We start from the raw sequence: 24811 nt of genomic DNA, 5'->3' as shown, positions 1-24811 counted from the left end.
AGCTGAAGAAGAATTTTTCTGCTGAATATTTTATACATTCTCATTTAAGTTAGAAGAGATAAATTGCATGGATAATTTATTTTTAAACAGAAATATTTCTGAAGTTACTTTTACATACTGAGATTCTCCTTTAAATCGGCAGCGAATCTGTACTCCTAGTATATGTATATCTGCTTGGTACCATAGATGCAAAAGTTATCAAGAACTTGATATTCTCAGGATTAAAGGATGCAACTAGTTGTTGAATTCTAAAATGCATTTGAGCTAGTGTTTTTCAATATTGAGATTTTAAGTATTACTTTGAGATAAATAACAATTTTTCTTCTTTTATGGTGAATGTCCAAAGTCAAATCCCTATTTTACAAGAAGAAATATAAGAAATGAGTGCTTTCAAATAGTGTTTCAATTTATGAGCCAGTATATTGGTTGCAAAGTTATTTCCCTAAAATCAAATTGCTTATGTTGGGAATAAAATATAGTACTCTTGGGCAATGTCTTTTTGCAAGTAACAAAAATCTGTTTCCCTAATATTTTTTTTACATTTCTGAGATACTGTTATTCTACTGTATTTTCCTTCACATAATATTTTCTATTCTGATATTTTGATAAATATTATACCTACAACACTGGATGTTATATTTGGTAGGAAAGCTAACTTTGAATCAAACTTCTACCAAGGCTAGAAAAATGCCCTGTGAGCATTCTGGGATCTTGATTTCTGATTTCTGCATACCACACAGAAGCTTCAAATGGGAGTTGTAAATATTGCATTTGATATTTTAGTCACTTAACTGGAGAAGTCATTTGAATTAGAAAAAATCTGGAGACAATGAGACATATTCACAACCATGAACATCTACACATCTGCAGTTTTTTAAAGTTGGAGTAATCTGTGAATATTTGGAAGCTCTCTATTTAGAATGTTTACATTTTTAGAAAGTTTACATTTCTTTTTTTCAGTGTGTAGATCTTTAAAAGATTAAAGATATACCAAAGAACTTTTACTTTGGAAAAGAAAAATAAACCTTTATATTTTATGTCATGCACATTCACTTTGCATATAGAGTGGTAAGGAATTGGTTACCAGTATGGTGTACTATTATACTTGCTGCTTTCATCAGAAACAATTCTGCAGGAAAATGTGCCTGATGATAGAAAACCTCTGCGATAGAAACAGAAACTGGGGGTGGGGAGGGGAGAAAAGCAAGAAAGCCGTATTGTACAAAGAGCCAATGTGCAGTGTGATTGCGAGCATATAAAACTAAACATGGGTATGGGAGATGATAATGGCAAAAAAGTGCACCATGTCCTGTTCCAAGATGTGAGTTTGATATGGGTAGATAGTTTTATATTTGGTTTTGTACCATCAGATTCCATACAGGCACATAGCCAAGTGTCTAAGTTTCCCACAATATTACCAAATTATTAATGTAATTTTTTACTGCTTTCTGATAACAGTTACAAGAACTTTTTTTAAGCCGTTACAGAAAAGCCTTCTCTATTTATTCCTAAGGAAATAACTAGTGTAAGGTCCTAGATAAAAGGACACATTTTGTTATGCCCAATCCATTGTGAGCACAGTAATAAGGAAAGACTTCTAGAGTGGGAATTCTGTTGTGAAAAACCTGTATTTCATTCACAGCCACAATGCATAGTGTTTCTGGTGTTTGCTCATGAAAATCAAGGTCTGAGCCATTAAAACTTTCATAACTTTAAACTTATTTAAGAGTTGTTTTTCTTGAAGTCATTGAAAAGTGTTTAAGTAATTGACAAATATATTCAATGGAATTTATTTGTGCCTTCTAAACATATTTAAAAAACCTGAATAATATACAGAGCATTCCAGATATATTTTACCATGAGTACTTAAAAAAAAAAAAAAAAAGGTCAATGGGTGTCAGTTTTCTGTAGCAGAGAACGATACTCAAGAAAATCAACCTTAGGCTATGCCAAAATGTCTTCCTTATGTCCATTCATGTTAACTTAACAGAGCAGCATTATGAGACAGGCAACTCCCTGAAAGCATCCTTAAATTGCCTTAATAATTTGACCAGTTTCATATGATTAAAAGTGTGTTCCATATGCAAAAAGTTGTGGGGTTTTTTTTAATTTATTTTTACTTTTACAGAATATTAGTATTTTAATTGTAGGAGCATATATATAAATATGTATCGAACAATTATAATTAAAGACAAAATAACAATATTCTTACCTTCAGATATTTTTATTGTCTTATTTGTGACTTTGATTTCAATGCACAAATTTTCAATAAAATTGGATCACAAAATGTCAACAATAAAGAGCTCTACTAAATAATGTCTACTGAATGACATTTTTCTATGTAGATCTTTACTAATATTGATTATAATTTTAGCATCCCTCACTGTCAATAATAAAAATAGTAACTGTAAAAAATAACTTAAAGGAAAGGTCCAAAACTGCAAAGTAATCAACAATTCCTTAAACAATAGAGGACCACAAGAATAGTCTTTCTTTTGCAAATAGGATTTTTTAATATTATTATATTGATAGATACAAAATAAAAATGGCAGCCTCAGAGTCATAGGAACAGAATTACCTATTCTGAGTTCAACTTCAATTATTCCATGTTTATAAAGCCTCTAACATTCTCTAGAAAATTATATTATTGGAGTTTAGCTATCTAGCATTTTGAGAGAAACTAAATCAGAAAGACCAATTCATTTGAAAAACAGAGACACAATATTATGTTCTTTTTCTTGATTTTGTTTACTTAAACAATCAATGAAACTCTGCAAAAATGTAATTTCTTCTATGATTTCTTTAATAATTTTATTAATAAACATTAACAGCACTGCCACAGCTATAACACTGATAAGTTTATTCCCACTTCTGGGGAACCCACTTATTCTGTCTTTTAGGTATTGCTTCCATAAGCATTTCAAAGATAACTGTTGACTTTTGTTCTTTTTTTTTTTTTTTTTTTTTTTCTTTTTGAGCAGCACATGGTTTATCCTCACTAGAGAAATAATCAATGAAAGGAAAAAGAGAAAAGAAAATTCTGCATCACAATTGGCTGTCAGTGAGCTATAATGTCCCAATGGATTTGAAAATAATTGCATAGGGAAACTGAAGAAAGAGCATAGACTTGATTTCTTTGTGTCCATCCAAGCTTTTGAATATAAATCCTCAGGCAGAAGAATGACCATTTTCTGCCAGTATTGTTTCCTCTAGCTTCATATAAAAATCTGTATAGAGACATTCATTTAAAATATCTTTTTTAGTACTCATGTACTTGACCTTCCGCCTCTCTCAAAACCAGTAGCAGCAAGAAGGAAATTAACAAAAACTCTGATAAACAATAAAAACAAAAGAAAAGGACTTTTTGACACATACAACAGAGAAATGAAAGGCTTCCCAGTAGTCCTAAAGGACCTTAATTTTAACTACTTTTAGTTAGGTTTGATTAATACAAAGAATGGGCAACAACAGGGAAAAAAAAAAAAAATGGGCATAACTCCCATGTATAAACACAGCCTAATGTGAAACAAAGACTTTCTACTAAAACTGCTTGACATTCTGTAAAAAACAAACAAACAAACAAAAAACCAACCAACAAACAAACAAAACCCCCCCCCATGCTAGAATGAATAAAAAACAATTGGAAAGATAGAGAAAAAGCTAACATTTCAGAATATATTCAGAATATTAAACTGCAAGATTTACAAGCAGCATTTTGAATAATTTAATTATTAATTTCACTGAAATTAATATATGTTGCAGATCTGATTCCATTGTGATTTTCACACTGTGAATGCTAGATTAACAATGATGAGATAATCTGTTTTTCGAAGACAGAGCTCCTTTTTCTGTTAAATGCAGTATTATCACAACTCAGCCTATCAGAAGAGATTTTAACTCTAAAACATAAAATAGGGATCTTAATGAACCACAGAAACCAAGATTAAGATTATAGACCATTTTGATTTAAATCCATTCCCTTTGAAGTCAAAGGTAAAACTATTATTGTTTTTAACAAGAGAAAACACAATGGTGAGAAAAACTTAATATTTAATCAAAAAAAATCCTTAAATTATTTTCAGAAGAAACTCCACAACATATTGATTGATGTAGGTGTATAAAAAGAATCTGAAACACAAATTTGTCTCTTATTGTGGCTAGATTTTACATAATCTAAATTTAAAAAAAAATCTTTCAGCATAAGAGAAGTGAAATAGTCTGAAAAATTTCACATGAGAATTATGTTTCATTTTGGATAAATAAAGGCAAATTGAAAATGTGTAGAAGGAAACTGAGAATAAAAACTAAAATTGAGGATAAACTGAAGATCAAAATGATCAAGGCACTGAAACCAAATCTCTTATGGATTGTGATTAATGGAAGTAATTTTTTTTTAAAGTTCAGTGTATAGGTAGAATAATCATATTTCTATTGTGTATGAATATAATGTAATCAAAAGGAAGTTCTGGGAATAGAATTAAAATTCAATTTTTAAGTTCATTAGGTATCTGTGTAGGAGAACTGAATGCTAATGTCTATATTTAATTGTAATTATAATTCTAAAATCTTCTTGGTTTGGTCTCGGAGGCTTATGCTTATGTGAAGAAAAATTTGTAGAGAGGCAATATCTTTTATTCAACAAGTTGTTATAGTCGAGAAAAATGGACTTGGTTGTCCGTGAAATAAATACTATTTGTCATTCAAAAGTCAACTGACTGTGGAAAATTAATATTGAAGATTTTGCAGATTATTTTAAATTAGAACAGAGAAGCATATAAAAAGTTTTAAACCAGAACTTCAGAACTGAAGTTTGTTTTCTGTCAGGAAACAAAGATCTCCATGCTTGCTGATGCTGTTAGAAGGAAAGACACATTCAAATCATATGTCCCAAGTAGGAAGCTGTATATACTTTTCATCTCAAACGGTTTCAAAAGTTTCCACTAGGGAAACTCTTTTAAATACAAACAGAATTTCTTTCCAAAGTTGCTAGTGACAGAGGAATGAGAGGTTTCTGCTTTTGGAACATGAAATGTTTCCTAAAGGATCATCAAGTCTTTAAAGAAGTTGTATACTTGGTAGTCCTGTTTCCAGAGTCTGTGCCTCCCTGAACAGCAAAATTTCATATTCCATTAGTGGCCTTAGGATTCTAACTGTTACATCTGAGGAGAAAGAAAGCATCAATGTCAAATCTACTGCCAAGGCCTAAGCTCAAAGTATCATTAATGCCAGAAATTATCAACTCTAAAGGGAAGCAAAGATGACACTAGTATATTTACCTTATGAACTTTATTAGATCAAATTGTATAATTTTCCTTATTCCACTTGCATTTACTCTGAATTACCTACTTGCAGTTATTTTCAGTCATAAGTGGTAAGTCATTAATTGCCTCTGTAATTGAGCAAAGTTGTGTATGTAAAAGCATCAGAAAGAAATAAAATGTAGCATTTTCATCTCTCTTTAAGTGTTAGACGAGGTTCTATAGACTGTTCTGGTCTTGTTCATCTGTTACATAATCCAGTGAAGGAACAGTATCGATTTTCCAGCTTTTCATGAGTTTCCAACATGCAGAAGATGCATTAAACAATTATATCAGAGCCCACAAGCTTAAATTGAATATACAATTAAGAAAGAATTAGGAAACTGTTCTTTTGACTCGACATTTGCAACAAAGCCCCAGTGCAGCCAAAGGATTGCTTCATGTATAATTAGATCAAACACACAATTTTCCCCTTCAATAGACTCACTTGTAAGATGTGTTTACATGGGAAAGAAGGTACTATTTGAAGTTGAAAAAAAAAAAAAATCTTGTAGGCTCGCTTTTAGTTTTGTTTTTCTTCCTACAGTAGAGCAACAGCTCAGTTATCATGAATGAATCTTGAATATCCAGACTTTTCTACCCCTTCACTTCAGTAAGAACCAAACTGCCTGTTTTAATAAGTCCATAACCATTTGAAGACAAGACTTGAACAGAAAAAAAAAAATTACTCTCTACTTTTCACTTTTAAAAAACACAGTTTAAAAGTGATTAAATGTACTTTGATGTTTCTACAGTTAAAAATCTGGCAGCCATGAAATCTGCTCTCATATTCCCTCCTACTCCTTGTGTAGAGCTGTCCCTTGATCCATTTCTCTACAACGCATTAGTTAGAACAGAACTTACTACTCCACATTCACATATTTATGCCTACAACAGCCTGATTTTTTTTTTTTGTTCGCTGACTGAACATTTTTTATTATTTTATAGGGCATAAATACTTAATCTTTCTTATTTCCAAACTTCTTCAAGTTTGTGATCAACAGAGTATTCACTGTGTAAATCCTTGTTTTCATGAAGTTTTCATTCTTGTTGTCTGATAGAAAAATAATAATTTCACAGTCAGTTAACTTTTACACAGTGCTGACAAAGTCATGGTTGTTTGATGACTACAACACAGGCACCAGCTCTTCCAATATTTAGGGAGGCCATCTGCAGAAAAACAAATACAAATTAACTGAACAGGAACATACCATGCAAGAGATTGCCAAAGTGCTGTGTCAACATTGTGCTAAAATGGTCAAAACTAATGGGAATATAAACCCCTAAAAATAAATACAACCCACAATATCCTAATATTGTAGTATTGAAGTTACTCACATCTGACATTTTTCACTTGAAAGTGAAATTTAGGAACTGTTGATATGCAAGAGGTTTCTATAATCTGTAGACTGTAGCTGATGTCTCTTTAGTCCCTGAGGCAAGGTCAGGGTTACCAATACCAAAATTGCATGGTTCCAATATTCCTAAACAGGTTGAAGTGTCCTTTTGAGTAAATTTGTCAGCTTTAGACACTATTCAACACAACATGAGGTTTAATAACTTTAGAAGACTGGATTTTGCTGAAATTAAAACAGTAGAGTCAGTTTAGATGGTATGTAATAATAATAATAATAATAATAATAGTAATTATAATATACTGTAATTAATGGGATTGTACATATGAAAGCAGAGGATTTACATGCTTCCTAACTATCTGTCCAAACATGGAACATGGTTCTTCATGGGTTGTGGTTTTTGGGATTTTTTTTTTGCTTGTTTTTTTGGGGGTTTTTTGTGGGTTTGTTTGTTTGTTTGTTTGTTTGTTTATTATGTGGACTGTTGGATTTGGGAAAATATTTCCAAATTTATTTCTTATTTCCTACAAAATGTTATAAAAATGGTCTCTTGTAATTTAATTAATAGAAGATAAAAAAAAAAAGATAGGCTTCTTCATTAATTTTACATCATGTATGTCTACCTTTAAGCTTGACAACAGAAGCTCCCCTTTACAATTGTAAAAAGAAATAGGCATTTTTTTAGTACAATGCATCTGGCCTATTTTAAATGCTTATTTTAGTATAAATTATGCTTTCCAAGTATGTACTTTTCTTCACTAACTTTAAAGGGAACTTAGGGTGACTAATTCAAATACAAACATCTACACTGGTGGAACAAATTACTTCTTCAGAAAGTCTTAAAACAGAATTAATGACAGAAAGTGTTGAAATAATCCTTTGTTTCTTTTTAAGGCTTTGCTATGAATCCAAATATTTCCAAGCACTAATGTGACATAGTAAAATACATTCCTTCTACAACCAAATCACCAGTCCCCAGCTTATTGCATTATTCTACGATTTTTATTATATCTATTAAATCTTACATGGTTCAACATTAGGAACATACATACAATTCAACATTTCAAAATATCCATCAAACAGAAGAAAGAGGAATTGAAGAATGAAATAAAAATTGGCTTTCTACATAAAATAAACACATTTTCATGTGAAGGTTATTTAGGATATGCTGGTTATCAATTAAAATTCCAGATCCATTTTGATACTTTTTATGACATTTCTTCTGCATGAAGATGAAAAAAATTAATTCACTATAGAAATTGATCAGAAGAATTTGTCTGAAAGGTAACAAGATAATATTTCTAACAATTGCTTTAACTATCTTTTTCCAGTTTCTTAGGATCTAATTATCTCTTTTTTGCCTTCAGAGGAAACTCCTGATATAATATGTAATAAAATACTACAATCAGTTTTACAGCTATAGTGACCTCATATACAATGCTTTTTTTTTTTTTTTTTTTCCCCAGAAAACCAAAGTTTTTATGTACAACTATCAAAACATGCTACAGACAAAAAATAAATAAATAAATAAATGAATAATTTATTATTACCTGTGTCCATTCATTAGTTTGAGGGTCATACGCTTCCATAGTGTTCAGGTATGTTTGACCATCATAGCCACCTACAGCATATAATTTGTCACCAAGGAGACAGACACCAACAGCATCTCGAGGCATACTCAGTGGAGCCACCATTGTCCATGTATCAGTTTTTGGATCATACCTGAGGAAAGAAAAAGGAAACTAAAAGTCCAGGGAGAAGATAATTGTCAATTCATGCTGACCTTCACTTGAATATAGTCCTTTTTTTTCTTGTGAAGAAAAAAAAAAAAAGAAATCTTTTAGTACTTTAGCCAAAATATTCTTCCTAACAGAAAAGAGAAAACATACATATTTATTATGAGCAATATGTGGATGTATATATATTATTATTTCTATATTTTAAATAGGATATTTCTTGTAGCATATTAAAATATTATGTCAAAAATTATATTATGCTATATTTTAATTTCTAAGATTATACTATACAGTGTTTGCAGACAGAAGATGTCCCTAAAAATTCAGGAGATATGCTTAACTGCATTAGATTCTTCTCCTGGTATTTACTCAGCTGAACAGAGTAGTAGTACTGGTTTTAAGATACAATCACCGTAGATTTTTTTAAAACAGAGAGCATAATTCCTTTTGTATAATGATAGCTATTTAATAATTAAAAATTTAATCTAAATCATAAATTTAGATATTCATTAACAATGTAAAAAATAATTTCAGAAGGCAGAAGCCATTCCATTGTATCTATTTTAGACATCTGTAAAATAGAAATTAATCACCTTTTGATAGTGCCTTTCAGTTTGTTACTAAGGGTGTCTTGAATACTACATTAAACTGGATACCTCATTTGTACATTACAATTGTTACTACAATAGAATATATAAGTGTATAAGTATGATATAATTAATTTAATCTGTCCTTTTACCATCTCTACTATGTGGTAGAATCACTTGATAATCAGTGGAGAAAATCAACAGTTTAAGGATACAAATGCTTTGACTGACTTTAATTATTTGCTTAAGCGTAAGGTAGATCTATAAGGATCTCTATAATGGCTAAAAATCTTACTTATTTACAAGTCTTCTGACTATTATATTGTTAAATAAAATTATGCATCAAACCACTTTTTCCTACACCTTTAAGACAGAGTATTAGTTATAAATTCATTTTTTTCGGTGGAGTCAAGTTTTTTCAATTTTTTTTTTTTTTTTGTAGTCCAAACTTTATTAACTAGAAATTTATAATACTGTATTACATATGCTTTACAAAAAGGAAAATTCTAGTCTTTTACTGCAAAGGCTGACTGTCAGATAATCTGTAACTATTTCAGTCATTCATACTTTCAATAAGCAACTTGTAGGAATAGTGTTTAAAGTCCTACTTTATATTTGAACAACAGATTTTTTTCTAACTTTTTATATGTAAATATTTCAACAGTGATGTTAGAGTGCTTTGCTTGCAACTGCCATTTGTTCCAGAAATATGACCTTCAAATTGGACAATAAGAAAATTGTCTTTAACCTTCTTTAAATTGTTCTCTACAGCTAAATACATTTTGGGAAAAAAATCTACTCATCTACTGGCTGTTAATCCTTCTGGCTTTATGGGTACTTCTCAGAAAATAATATGGTAAAATGTTGTATTCAACTCTTTATGTCTAAAATGCCATTAAATTGATTGTATATTTTATTTTATTTATTGTATTTATTAATATTATTTCATTTTTCTTTCTTTCCTTAAAAATTTTGAGTCAAATGTCTAAATATGTGATACATGTCTTTTAAAACTTAAGAGGAAAATACTTTAAAACAATTTTTGAATATGTGGAAGAGAAATGCACGTGTAACAAACCCCCAAAATATTAATTTTTAATTATTTTTTTCAACAGCAGTGTGGTATGCCTCTAGCTGAGTTTCCCTACCAGTGATATGTACCAGCGTACATTGTATTTTCACCTGCTTAAAGGCAATAAATGTTAACAGGCTCTTTGATACAATACTATTGAATTACAAGATCCAAGGTGAGGAGGTGCAAAAGCAGGGAATCTAAATATAATTGACAGTTTGGGACCTTTTTTTTTTTCTTTTTTTTTTTTTTTTAGGCAGGTAAGCAAGGGCTAAACAGAATTCTTATAACTCAGTTCTGTCAACAAAATAGGACTGCACCAGCACTTGTTTTTTGTAATTGGCAGGAAAATGTCTGAGATTTCTCATATCCTTTCTTCTGCTGAAAACAACTGTGCACTTCATCTCTATAATAACTAGGAATGCCCTAGGGTGAGAAGGGTTATGATAAAAGTTCCTGAATGTGGAAAGAAATCAATTTGAAATCAAGGTGAGATGAAGGGAAAAACTCTAGGTCACTTGCTTATGTTTTTAATAGCTGTCAAGTTTTGAGTAACATTTAAAAAAGACAGCTACTTTATAAAATCTGCCAAAATATCTCCAAATTTGTATCAGTCTTAAACAGGAACTAATTATTTTACTTTTAAAAAGGAATAAAACACTGCACTTTCCCAGCTTGTGAAGAGCAGACAAACACAGGTTTTTAAATTTTATTTTATTTTATTTATTTTATTTTAGAATGCTTGAATCCATGGGAAATCCTTAGAAGAGTTAAAACTGGAAGTCCTAATTACTATTGAGCAAGATTTTAAGAGTAGCATTTAAAAAACCACATATTTACTCTCACTAGATTTACATAACCTCAAAACTAAGTTTTAAAACATTATCTAGTTTGACAGTCTTCCAGGAGAAAGTTTGTATTTGAATAAAGCACATCCTAGCAGGCTGTATCAGAATGACAAAATGACTGAAGCAGAGACTCATTCTGAAGAAGAAAAGATACTTAGTTAAAAAAAAATTGATGCCCTAGATATTTACAGAAAGTAAATATAAATTTAAATAATGGGGAGGAGATTTAAATTTAAATAATTGCCAGGAAAAACCGTGGGAGATTTAAATGGCCCCTAGGGAGCGTGAGCCACCAGGAGGGCTGTGACCAGGATGAGCAAACAGGGAGCGGTGGGTCAGGGAGGATGAGCAGGAAGGGGGAGCAGGGAGGGCACTGCCATTTCAAAGAGAGGCTGAAACCCACTAAGGAGCTGAGAACAGCAGGAGTCATGGTCTCTACCCAGCAAAAAGCTGTGCCCTCAGTGTCTGTCGTGGCCCCTCCAGCTGCAAGAACCAATGCAGCCACACAAACAGAGCCCTCAAGGGAACATGTGGCCACCCAGGCCTCGGGCTGCAGGGTGTGCCCGAGTTTCAGGTCAGTATCAGATGACAGTAGTGAGCTCTTCTGTGGGAGATGTGCCCGAGTAAATGAGCTGCTCAGCCTGATGACAGAGCTTCAGGAGGAGTTGTCCAGGCTGAGGAGTATCAGGGTGTCAGCGGAGGAGATTGACTGATGGAATCATACGCTACTATCACTGAGACAGATGCACCAGCCAACCATGGCAGAGGAATCAAAGGTCCCCCCATCCTCTCTCCACCAGGCAGAGGGAAGACAGATACCCAGGAGACAGGAGATGGGGGAGAATGGAAGCAGGTTACTGCTCAGGGCAGCAGGCGAATCCACTCTCAGCCTGCCCCACCTACCCAGGTGCCTGTAAGCAACAGGTACGAGGCCCTGGAATTGGAAAGGCAGACAACGGATGAAGTGGATTTAGGTCCTTCTGGAATTGAGATATCATCTAGGCAGCCTGCCCCCAGCATCACAACCACTCATGCCAAATCAAAAAGAAAGATAGTTGTCATAGGTGACTCCCTTCTGAAGGGAACAGAGGGCCCAACATGCTGATTGGAACCAACCCACAGGGAAGTCTGCTCCCTCCCTGGTGCCAGGGTGAGAGACAGAACCAGAAAATTCCCTAATCTGGTAAGGTCCTCAGACTATTGCCTGCTGTTGGTTTTTCATGTTGGCAGTGAAGAGGTAACAAAGACAAATCCAAGGGCAATCAAAAGGGATTTCAGAGCCTTGGGGCAGTTGATTAAAGGATCAGGTGCTCAGGTAGTATTTTCATCGATTCTTTCAGTAGCAGGGAATAATATTGAATGGAACAGGCAGAGCTGGCTGATTAACAAGTGACTTCAAGGCTGGTGTCATTGGCTGAACTTTGTGTTTTTCAGTCATGGGATGGTTTATCCATTGCCAGGTCTATTGACATCTAATGGGATGAACCTTTTTCAGAAGGGGAAAAGAATTTTTGCCCAAGAGCTTGCAGGGCTGGTGGATAGAGCTTTAAACTAAATTGGAAGGGGGAAAGGGATAGCCTGTGACGAGCAACAGAATGGCTTGCTTCCTAAGTTCAAGGAGCTGAGTGCTGGTGGGATTCCTCAGACAGCTCCACAAGGTGATAGGCACAATGAGCCGCACCTGAAGTGCTTTCACACAAACACACACAGCATGAGAAACAGGCAAGAGGAGCTAGAAGCCCTGGACCAGTCCCAGAGATATGACATCACTGGCATAATGGAAACCTGGTGGGATGAGTCCTGTGAATGGTGTGCCATGGACATGGATGGACACAGGCTCTTCAGGAGGGATAGGCAGGGCAGGCAAGGTGGGGGCAGGGGGGTGGTGGTTGCACTGTATGTAGCAGAGGGACTGGACTGTGTGCAGCTTTCAGTTGGTGATGGCACATTTGAAAACCTCTGGGTAAGGATTAAGAGACAGACAATTAAAGCAGATGTCATTGTGGGAGTCTACTATAGGCCACCCAGCCAGCATGATGACATTGATGAGCTGTTCTTTAAGGAACTAAAGGATGAATCTAAGGCATCTGCCCTAGTCCTTATGGGGGACTACAACCTGACACATGTCAACTGGGAATACCACACAGCTGGTACAAACAGGTCCAGAGGATTCCTAAACCAGCTGGATGACATCTTCTTGGTACAGGTTCTAAGAGAACCAACCAGGAAAGGTGCCTTCCTTGACTTGTTACTTGTCAGCAGAAAGGATCTCATGGGTGAAGTGGCTATTGGTGGCTGTCTTGGCCACAGCGACCACGAAGCCGTCAAGTTCAAAATCTATGGTAGCAGAAGGAAAACTACTAGCAAAACCTCAACTCTAGATACAAGGAGAGTGGACTTCGGATAGCTCAGGGAACTACTTAGTAAGGTCCCCCTGGGAAAAAGCTTTTGAAGGTGCTGGAGTCTACCAGTGCTGGTCACTTTTTAAGTAGGAGTTTTTTAAGCTCCTAAGACCACAGGAGCAGGCAATTCCAAAATGTCAGAAGTCACACAGCTGAGGCAGAAGGCCACCTTAGCTGATCAAGGATCTTCTTCTAGAACTAAGGTGGAAAAAGACAGTGTATGGCCAGTGGAAGCAAGGTCAGGCAGCATGGAAGGACTACAGAAATACCATTCGCCACTGCAGGGAGGAAAACCGTGAACCTAAAGCTCAATTAGAGTCAAAGCTGGCTAATACTGTGAAAGACAATAAAAAGGGCTTTTTAAAATATGCCGATAGCAAAAGGCAGACCAGGAATAACACTGGCCCATTAACTGATGAGCAGAGTCACCTCACAAACAGGGACATAGACAAAGCAGAGACATTCAATGCCTTCTTCACCTCAGTCTTCAATACTGAGGATGGGCTCAGGAACCCCCAGAGCCCTGGGCTAGAGAACCATGACTGTGAGAATGATAAACTCTTTAATAGACCTGAACTTGTGCAGGATTTGCTGCTCCAACTGGATCCCTGTAAGTCAATGGGGCCTGGTGGAATCCACCTGAGGGTTCTTAAAGAACTGGCAGATGTCATAGTGAGGCCTCTCTCAATGATCTTTCGATGCTCTTGAGAATCTGGAGAGGTTCCAGTTGACTGGAAGCTGACAAATATTGTCCCAATTTTCAAGAAGGGCAACAGGGAAGACCGTGGTAACTACAGGCCTGTAAGTCTCACTTCTCTGCCTGGCAAAATTATGGAGAAGATTGTTCTTGAAGTTATCAAAAAACACCTGGAAGACAATGCAGTCATTGGTTCCAGCTAACATGGGTTCATGAGAGGAAATTCTTGCTTGACAAACCTAATTTCTTTCTATGATAAGGTTACCCACATCTACTTGACCAAGGGAAGCCAGTCGATGTAATCTTTTTGGACTTCAGTAAGGCCTTCAATACTGTCTCTCACAGTATCTTCCTGGACGAAATGTCCAGCATATAGTTGAATAAACACATACTGCAATGAGTGAGCAATTGGCTGATGGGTCAGGCTCAAAGGGTTCTAGTCAATGGGGTTATATTGGGCTGGTGACAGATCACTAGTTGGGTCCCACAGGGATCCATCCTAGGGCCGGTGGTCTTTAAAGTCTTCATCAGTGACTTGGATACAGAACTTGAAGGACTGCTAACAACATTTGCTGATGACACTAAATTGGGAAGAACTGTGGACACTCTCGAAGGCAGCTGCAGAGAGGTCTAGATAAATTAGAGAGCTCGGCAATCACCAACTTGTTATAATAGACCTCATTATCACTTACTAATCTTCGATTTCCTAAGTTGTTGAGATGTTTTTATTTTTTAAGAGGATGCATTATTTTTGAGTGTAAAAATAGACATACCAACTAACATCCTTTATAAACTTAGCAATCAATGGGAGAGCCTTGAGAGTTTTTTCCATGTTTTAGTGGAGTCCACCAGTTAATTCACATCCACTCTATGAAAGCTAATAACCTTACAAGTTTTGATTTGTTAGCTCCAACTTTTAGTATGGAAGCTAACTGCCCATGAAGTACATTATCCAAATTTTTTGCTATCAGTGCAATAATACCTAGACAAGGAACACTGTATAATGTCATTCAGATACTAGTTCATAAAATAGCTTAAGGATATGTAGGTTAGTTTGTTGTTATAATCCCCACCCCGAGAAAGACTAATGTGTTGGCATGTGGTTCGTCTTCAATACCACAAGAATTTTCTTTTCAGAGACCAAAACGTGAAAGGAAAGCTCCTTTACAAGTACCAATAAGCAGAAATAGTTGGAAAGATTTAATAATTATTAATATTATCACTAGCAGTCTTAAAAATTTTCCTCATTGAAAATTCTGGCTATTGTTTCTTATAAATAGAATCCCACAAGGATAGGTCCTGTTAAGTACAGGCATAATGGGATTTCTCTGATGAATTTTCCATCTGCTGGAGATGAGAATAAAGTATTTGGTAGTCTGTGATATTTGCTTACATACAGTAGAGGTGGGAATGAGTCTAAGGCTGAGCAAAATCACATGGATAGCAGGAGTAAGTTTTAACTTATAATTTTTGGATTACATATCAGGTAACTGGTAAATGCCAAGTCAGATTCAGTGGAAGCAATAACTGACATTTAATTAAAATTTAAATCCTTCAGAAAATAAGTAAATAGATAAATCTCTCCTAGGACCAATCTTTACTTGTATGTTAAGGCAAACCAACTACTCAAACATATCTACTTTAACCTTTGCAACCTGTACATATTTGAAGAGTTTATTTTTCCTTGTTCTATTTTAAAGCATACAGAAATAGAAAAAAGTCAAACCTTCGTGAAACATTTGAAAAGTACTTTCCAACTGAATGCTATAATCACACCAACTGTGTGGTACTGCCCTACTACATTGAATTTGCAGAATATCCACTTGCAAAATTCAGGCTACTGTAAATACAATGTGTAAAGCTTATATCAACAAGTCAGGAAGTGTCAGTGCTGCTAAACAAAGTAATGTCAGGTACTGTAAATACGTACCACTTAAGCAGTTCTGTATTTCTTCTTTGCTCAGCAACATTTTTAGAGTTGCAAAATACTTCTAAACACAATGTAGTGTCTAAAATTATTTCAATGCTGATTTTTATCTCTGCAAAATTTAGTTTATGACTCTGTAATGTGTACTATTATGCCTTAAAAACAAAGATTTTTTTTTTTTTAAATGACATGTGAAAAGAGTGGAGTTTAGCATCCATGATAATGTAAAATAGTACTGAAAAAAAAAAAAAAAAAAAAAAAAAAAAAAAGGAAAGAAAATAACCTCCAAAGAAATTGTCTTCTACAAACCTCTATGGAATTTTCAAGGAAATAATAAGTTGGCATTTCTTGGGGTAAAAAACATCTCTTTAATTTTATTATCACTTAGGCAAGAAAAATATGTTACTGGGCATTATTTTGTATTCAAAAAATGCAGGTATAATTGGATACCTTTCTACATAGTCCAGCAGTCGAGAACAATGGTTAGAAGCAGGAGCATCATGTCCTCCAACTGCGTAAAGAAAGCCATCACATGTAGCTACTCCTACACCTCCTCTTCTCTTACACATAGGAGCACACATATTCCATTTATTTGTGTGAGGATCATAATATTCCATTGAACTCAGACAGGAACTTCCATCCCGACCTCCAACTGAATATAACCTAAGAAAGTCCACACAAATAAAAATGTTAATAAAACAAGAGCTCAGAATTGTAGAAATAAAACCAAAAAGCATCTGGTCTTTTATCTGACATCAGCAAATAGGAAAAAAACATATAAATCTCTCGAATTCATACGAATTTCATATGGTCAGCAAAAATAGTTTATTTTAATATTATTACCAAATGAACATATTACTTAATGCTTTGCTCACCTGAATAGAAAAGAAGAAATTTTAATTTTGGTCATTAATATTTTCATTATTCGATTACAGCATATACTGCAAAGAGTGCCAAAAGTGACATGCAAATTTGTCTCTGTAGATTTATAAAACATTTAAGCAGAGTTGCCGTCTAACTGCTCATCAGGTGACAGTGGAAATGTTAACTTATAATTGGTAATCCAGACAAACAAGAAATACACAATCTGTTCACTATAGTTTTTCTGTGCTTTTATTGTGCTTCTAAGTAGTGGGAATTAGACTGACAACTGCTGTCCTGTATTTTAATATTCTATTTTGTGTCATTCTTTAACACTGAACAGGTTCACAAGCTTCTAATTCTCCATTCTTGAAAAAAAAAAAAACCCAAAACAAACAAACAAAAAAACCCCCCACAAAACCAAAAAAACCAAGCAAGCGAACAAAAAATCCCAATACTTCATTAATTTCTGTAAGCTAAAGTAAAAACTATATGGAAAACTGTAGTGAGTCTTTGATCTAGTGTTCAGTCTATTCCATATACAAAAGTGTCAATGGAAGGCTCATGTCCAGAATGAATTTAACACTTACAGTATAGTAGATATCAAATATGCAGTGCATTGCAGAAAATTGTATTTTAAACATGGATTTTTAGAAAGTACTGCCTTGGTTTCAAGAATCTTGGTTATACTGAAAAAAAGAATTGCTCACACTAACATCAACATGTCTACTCAGCAAGTAAGAAAATACTATCCTCAGGCACTGTATGTTGATTTTCTTCATCAGAATTTATTATGAGGATTGAGTTCTGCACGGAAGTCATGGAAAACTTCTGAAAAGATTCTAAATTCAAAACAGTGAAAATGTGATTTAAGAAAAAATGTCTTGTGTTTGTAACGATCTGCAGACAAGAAACTTCTTTCCTTCCTCCCTTTATAATGGTTCCCAGGAGGCAACAGTTCTGATTGTTCTTTCCCACTATTACCATGATGCATTCATTTCTTAAATGAATCCTTTTGCAGTCTGTTGCCTTTTCTACAGTGCCTGGAGATTAACTAATAGAAACACAGGCTATTTTAGAGTCCAACCACTGAGCAATTTACGATGCAAAAGCTGTCTGTGTGAAGCAATTATTCATTTGGAAGCTTTTACTGTCCTAAGCGCTCCATGAATTCAGAGCTACTTAAATGTGCGTTTACCATTACGTTTCATTGGCATGGATGCTGATGAATAAGGAAGTACCATACTACCACTAAATGTGTCCCTAAAGCCATGGAACATTTTGGTACTTCCTGACAGACATACTTGTGCTCTGACTAATATAGTCAGGAGAATCCATGCTCCTCTATGAGAGATGTTAAAGAAAATACAATTTTTTTGCAACTATTTCTGTGGATCCAGCCTAACACATTTACCTTTCTATGATTATCAGATATCTACAGGTGGGATTCAATTTGAGATGAAGACACCTACATGTAAGTGTTAATCTATGAGTGTCTACAGTGTCTAAATTGTTGTTGTGCTTAGGGTAGTCAGCTGAGCTTAAAGAACAATTTGGTTCACCAGCCACTGCAGAACACCACTAAGAAAAATTAAACATGTGGTCCAAATACATTAGCATTAATGTAAATATAACCATTTATATGTAAGCACCTGCAAGGATGTTATCTTTATTTTCAAAGATGGGACTTGGTCACAGACAGTGATCCACAGACAGTGATCAAATGTTATTTGTGACATCCAGGGTATGGTGACATTCCCTGCAGCCTGGCAGATATGGCAAAGACTACACAGGAGAACCATGCATGATTGCTGGAGGTCAAGTAAGCAATCCTGATGCAATTCAAATGGCAGTAGACAATTACATGTAGATAAGTGAAATGTTCCTTAAAAATGAAGATCATGGTTAACAAGCCTGAGATTTCCAATTCAGTGTGAATAATAATGTGCTTCCCTAGTCTAAATACCTGCCACTTTGTTTATTTCTTCTGGCATTAAATGTTCTCATCTATTGCATTCTCTTTCAACTGAAATAAACCTATAAGCTGATATTACCATACTGAAAGTGAAGCTCACTTTTTCATTCCTCTATTTCAGTTAAGACAGCTAATAAAATATAGCTAAAGGCATTCCTAAGTTGCTGGTAAAGAGCCAGCAAACACTGTTCATAAGTAACTGATAAAAGTTTCAGTCAGTGGTTGGGACCACCTAGTTTTTGTTAAAATGCTTGATGCTATTCAGAGCAAAAGTACACTAATTTCTAAAATCCAATTTTGTAACTGTCATTTTAGTATTTGATTGTGTTTATATCTCAGCAAGGACTAGCTTATACGACTAACAATAAAATTTTATTTCACAAAGGTCTAGTTCAGAAAAATAAAAGTTGGAAATCGAATAATTGTCTTAAAGCTCTGGCTGTGGCTGAGCCGGAACACCTCAGTCAGGAACTGCTTCCACTCTTCAGCCAAGTTTCCTAATCCATAGTCACAAAGGCCCAAAATGGCCCAGAATAACTCTGCAATCAGTGCTGAATATTCAGGATACTGTACAGCTAACTGAAACTTTTGCAATACTTCTTTCCAAAGATATTTATTAGTCTTACTTCCTTCTTAGTGCTCAGAGTCCTATTTTATTAGATTACTTAGAATTAATGCAATTTGCAGCTTTATCTTTCTTGGTAACTAATTAGAGTAAAATTTTCTGTAGGGAAGAGTATAACGTATTTCTCTAAAAAAAATGAAAATCTGGAATTACTGATCAGATATCAGTCCTGCAACTGCAAGGGCTAGTCTTCTTCCTCTTAACTATATTCAATTCTATGACTTCAGATACCAGGTACCACCTCTGCTCTGGATGATTTGTAAGTGGATTTTAATTTTCATGTGCAAGTACCTTCAGAATTCAGAGATGAAAGATAATTCAGTAAGTCTGAATTTAGCAAATTTTAGTTCCTGAAATTGTTTTATTTGTTAATTTCACATTGATAACATATAATATTATCTTAGTAATTTTATCTTACCTTATACACTACCTCTATCTGTTCTTTCACTGTACATCTACCATCAGAATAGTATATATACTATCCCATCAAACACATAGCTCATTTTTTTTTCTATTTCTCCCATATTACTGGTGTCTGTAGACCTCTGGTTGATGTTGTATCTCTTAATAGCTTTTCAGTATCTACAGTATTGTAAGACTTCTATTTTTAACACTGTGCAATTAAAAAGAAAGCTTGAGAAATAAGCATAATCATGATCACATAATAGTAATACCTTCATTAATTTTTGAGTTGGGAATATTCTATTAACTGAATTTCACCTCCTTATGTATGCCATCAAAACTGTTGGGAATTCTGTTATAATTATCACTTTTTGGAGTGGAAAATCAACAAGGAAAATAAAGCATCCAGTACTGAGTACTTTTATCTCCATTGACGACAGTGAAAGTTTTGCCTGTGGAAAAGTTATAGATTTATATTCCCCAACAGTCTGTATTTCATCTCATTCAGACACTGTTCATAGATATTAATTCAGACCAAACTCAGTCTCCCCTGAGCTGGAAATTTGTCTTTTCAGTGTTTGGCCACTTCTTTTTGTATTAAGATGGGTAGATATTCCTAAATGTTTGTGTGTATATACATATATATATATGTATGTATAAAATGGCTAGAAAATGCAGTAGGGGTTTCAAAGTAGGAGACATAAAGAGGAATCATGACGGGCTGGATCAAAAGCATTTATCTCAGTGCTATCATTACAAACCTTTGATAACTAATCAGAAAAGCCATTTTTAAATTCAGTTTGACATGCCAACCTCAAAAGATCAGGCTGCCTTTGATGTGAGATAGTATGGCTTGGGAAAACAGTTGAATTGTGCCTTTGCTGCGTTTCTTAACGAGACCGTGTCTTTCAAAACTCTCTCGCTGTGAATATAAAAGACCTTACCGAGTCTTTTGCTTAGGCCCCTTTGCACCTTTTTCTGACCTTTCAGTGTGCCTGAAAGAACAACAGAAATTACTCTGTCACAAAGGATATCTGCCTGGTAGAAGTAAGGGGAAGTTAATAATTTTCATCCATGCTGGACTTCTGTATCAGTCCATACCTGATAGAGGAATCAAACTGTAGGGAGAGGAAAGGTGTCTATCCATGCTGTCTTGGTTATGCCAAGGAACAGTAGTTCACTGGCAAAAGTTGAAAATATTACAATTTTCTGAATAGAAAGCATTAATGAAGTCTTAATTCAGTGTGTAAATTTGGAACGATATTTCATGTTTTGGTGTAGTAATGCAGGAGTGGAGTAAATTAAAAATATATGCAGTTTGACCAACAAAAAAGTGAAGAAAAAAAAAGGTCATTGAGTAAATGCCTACAAGTAAAGAAATAGTAACTACCGATAGAAAATATTGAGAGAAAAACACCCCTTGAATGGATAATTATGACAAAGTTCTAATTCCTACACAGGAAAGTATATTTTCCTAACAGAAAGAACCTGTTTCAAGTAGATTTAACTCTAATCAAATTATATGGGCTGCATTATCTTTGCAAGACCAGTGACTGAATGCAGATTCCACCAGTTAAAAATGTTCTTGACTGTATAAGATTGTTAAGGCAAAATAGTCTTTGTAAATTAATAATTTCCTGCAGCATGAGCTTAAAGCCCTTTATTTGCCTTCTTATTTATTAAAAAAATACAGTGAATATGTCATTAAATAAGAAATTGTTATTGGATTCACAGAATGGCTTTGTGCTAGACTGAGCTAATGAGTTTATGTCTTTCATTTTATTCTGTCTCAGTATACATTTATTGAATGATTCTGACTAAAATAATAAAAAATATCTATAACTTTTTGTAGCTTCTACAGTTAATGGAGAATATTTTAAAATCCTGTCCCTTTTTCCCTATAGCAGGAGGCAAAATAATTGCCTTTTTGAGAAAAAGATTTTGATCAAAAGCAGCAGTTAATAAATAGCACATTTATAAAACATCAGCTGTGTCAAAACTGTCATAAAAGAACTAACATTCTCTGATTCTGTGATTCTGTGAACCTGAAATAACTTCTAGAGAATTTAAATTAAGGTATAAATTTATTATACGTCAATGTACATTTAGAGTAAAATATAGTAAGAACAGAGACATGATTTTAAAAGTTGCTACGAAAAATTCTAAGGCTGATAACTTGTGATTTAATTTTTGAAATATGTTTGTTTCTCTCCTCATTGCAAAAGAGTTTTGTAAAATTAGTTAACACATAAAATATCTAATAACTACTTAATATCATCCTTAGTCAAATTTCATTTTACTCTTTAGTTTGGTAGATAATAAAAGATCAGTTATGGAAACAAACATGTGAAAGCATGAATTTTTTAATAAGAAAAAAACTGCTGTATTTCAGTATTAGGCAAAACATTAATGTCATTCATAAAATATTGATTTAAAAGTATTTGTTTGCAGTCAGTGAGAATACTGTGGGCAGAAAGAATGCAGTATGAAACATATTTTCTCTCTTTACATGACAGTAATTATGTATGCCAAGTATAGTATTTTTCTTAGTTCAAATGGATTAGTAAAAGAATAACTGAATCACCAAGAAGGCACAAGAGCAAAGAAACCCTCAAGCAAAAAAAGCCACGAACAAAACTGCTCTGATGGGAAATATAATTGTTTCAGACATACTTTCTTATATTGTTAGCCTGGCATGAAATTTTGGAGTGTTGCTTCAGCTTTAAAAATCACAATCACAGCATATTAATATTTCATTTATTTAATAATATTGAGCCAATTCCCTAGTTTTTACTGAAGTATGAAAATTATCAGTGCATTGCAATTATATGGATGACTTGAAAAAAGTCTTAGATCATTTAGTCTGTGACCTTCACAATGAATAAATCCTTCTCAATTCAATGAATTCAACCAATAATGAAAGATTCAGCAGAAGATGGTCTACCAAGTCAAAGGACATTTCATTTTACCCCAATATTAGTTATTAAGAAGTTAATCAAGTTTCAAATTAGAAAAATAGAAATATCAGTTAAGAGTGGAGATGGCATGTTATTCTGTTCTGCTGAGTAGGGCAGATACTTGATAGCTGCTGTAAGGGCTGTTGCCCATAAAGATATTCAGTTGAGTATCAAGTTAGATATTTAGCTTTATTTCATTTAAATAAGATTAGACATTTAAATATTCTTCCAGATTTCCACATATGCAGAAATAAGAAAGTTTGTGTATACATACATATGTGTGTGTGTATATATATATACACACATGTGAATACAGATGTGCATATAATTAAAATAAATGCCTACATTTGATCAGGGGAGTGTCTCTAGACTTCTCCTACTGCACTGAACAAGGACTTCCTTCAGGTCCCAGTATATAAACATTAAGTACTCCTTGAGACTGGCTGGTATTCTCATACTTCATCTCCCACTGAAGATAATAACTACAAGCCAGGCTTTTAGAATAGTCTGGAATGTTAATTGCTAGTATCTTTTGCAGTTTTGACTATGAGAGATAAGACAGTGATTTCTAAATGCTTTTTAAGTCTGCGCTTAACTGTGGAAACTGCACAATTGAAAAACTGGCTGTGGGTTCTTTTAGGGATTATCCACACTGCCTCCCACTTTCTTGATCGGTACTTATGTTACATTTAAAAGCTGAAGTTAGATAGTGATCCCATTGCCATTTCCTGTCAAATATTAGGACTGAGTAAGTTAACTCACTGTCTGCTTGGTCTGAAGTACCCTTACATGCCCAAATTAAAGCATACCACACTACGTCATGTTCATTATCTATGTAGAATGTGTTGCTCATTATAAAATTCAAAGAAAATAAAAAATATGCAGTAGAAAAAAAGTGTGTTATTACAAAAACTGAATGTCAGACCTTACAGCAAATGACAGTCACACTAGCAGTATGACAGTCAACAGTCAGCTAGTCAAAAAATCTTGGTTTTGTGGATGAAGGATGAAGAGAACTGCATGGTGGGGTGTACACGCTAAAAGATGTAGATGCACAGTAAACAGGCAAAATAAGAAATGTGGCCTAAGCATCTGGGAGCCTAACCATATCAAGAGAGAACAGGCTCAAGTTCCCAACCTACAATGGAGCAATGGCTCTAGCATCAGACATTCTAGATGCATATGAGGCTGCCTTAAAAGTAGGAAAGATACTGGTTATACTGTAAAGTGTAATGATTTTTCATTTCACTTTGAAATGTCATTACATTGACATCAAGTATAATGATGTCTTCTAAGCATCACCTATATTTACCTAACTTGTCTATGTTCTAGATCTTTTTAAGGCTAGCCTAGCCCCATGAAAAGAAGCAACTCTGTGCAGATGCATGGGCAGGATATAAAACACCAAGTTAAATCTTGCTTTGGAAAGAGGTAGAATGATACATATTGAATTGAATTGCATATTCTTTGAGCTACATGAGAACCTTACGTCAGAAATATGAATTTGTGTGCAAAAATCCAAAAGATCAGACTAGGGCACTGAATCAGAAACAAGCCTTAATGATTCTGCTAAGAGAAAATGCCACAGATAGTTTATTATATGACGCATGAAAAGCAAAGAAGCAGAACTCCTGGAGGAGGCTGTAATCAGCCACGCAATCAAGTTTTGTAGGTGGTTATATGAATGTAATACATTGCTAATTCTCTTGTGCTGAACACTGAACTGATATTAAGGACTTTGTGGAATTATTAACCTATGCCTCTCTGAGGTCAGGACACAGAGAATATATTCCTGTGAGTCACTAACTACAAGATAATTTTGAGAATCTTTCTTGTGCACACACTAATTTGGTTTGGATTCTGCTATTTTCTTGAAAATGAAGGTTCAGCAAGCTACATTTTCTGATGTTCACTTTGTAATAATGCATAATAGTAACAAGAGACATATTAAACTAAAACAACTGCTATTTACCACAGGCACAGTATTGATCTAATCAACACCAGTTCCATTCCAGCTTTGTTTCATTAAATGACCTGAAAACTTTTATGACATTACAACCAGGTGGCTAG

At 34.3% G+C, this 24811-nt stretch overlaps 1 protein-coding gene across 1 annotated transcript; it reads right to left on the bottom strand.

The window, feature by feature from the left end:
* Positions 1-8202: 8202 nt before the first annotated feature.
* Positions 8203-17983, bottom strand: LOC104528433 (kelch-like protein 1; the record flags this gene model as incomplete). Its single annotated transcript, XM_010172442.2, has 3 exons — positions 17934-17983; positions 16372-16584; positions 8203-8374 (listed from the first exon to the last, which is right to left on the bottom strand). Coding segments are annotated over exons 1-3 (435 nt in total), but the record flags the coding sequence as incomplete, so codon positions are not given.
* Positions 17984-24811: the final 6828 nt, after the last annotated feature.

The sequence above is a fragment of the Antrostomus carolinensis genome, unplaced genomic scaffold, assembly GCF_000700745.2.
Source record: "Antrostomus carolinensis isolate BGI_N321 unplaced genomic scaffold, ASM70074v2 scaffold457, whole genome shotgun sequence".
In the NCBI taxonomy this organism is placed as follows: Eukaryota; Metazoa; Chordata; class Aves; order Caprimulgiformes; family Caprimulgidae; genus Antrostomus; species Antrostomus carolinensis.
This window is presented reverse-complemented; position numbering and strand designations above follow the sequence as displayed.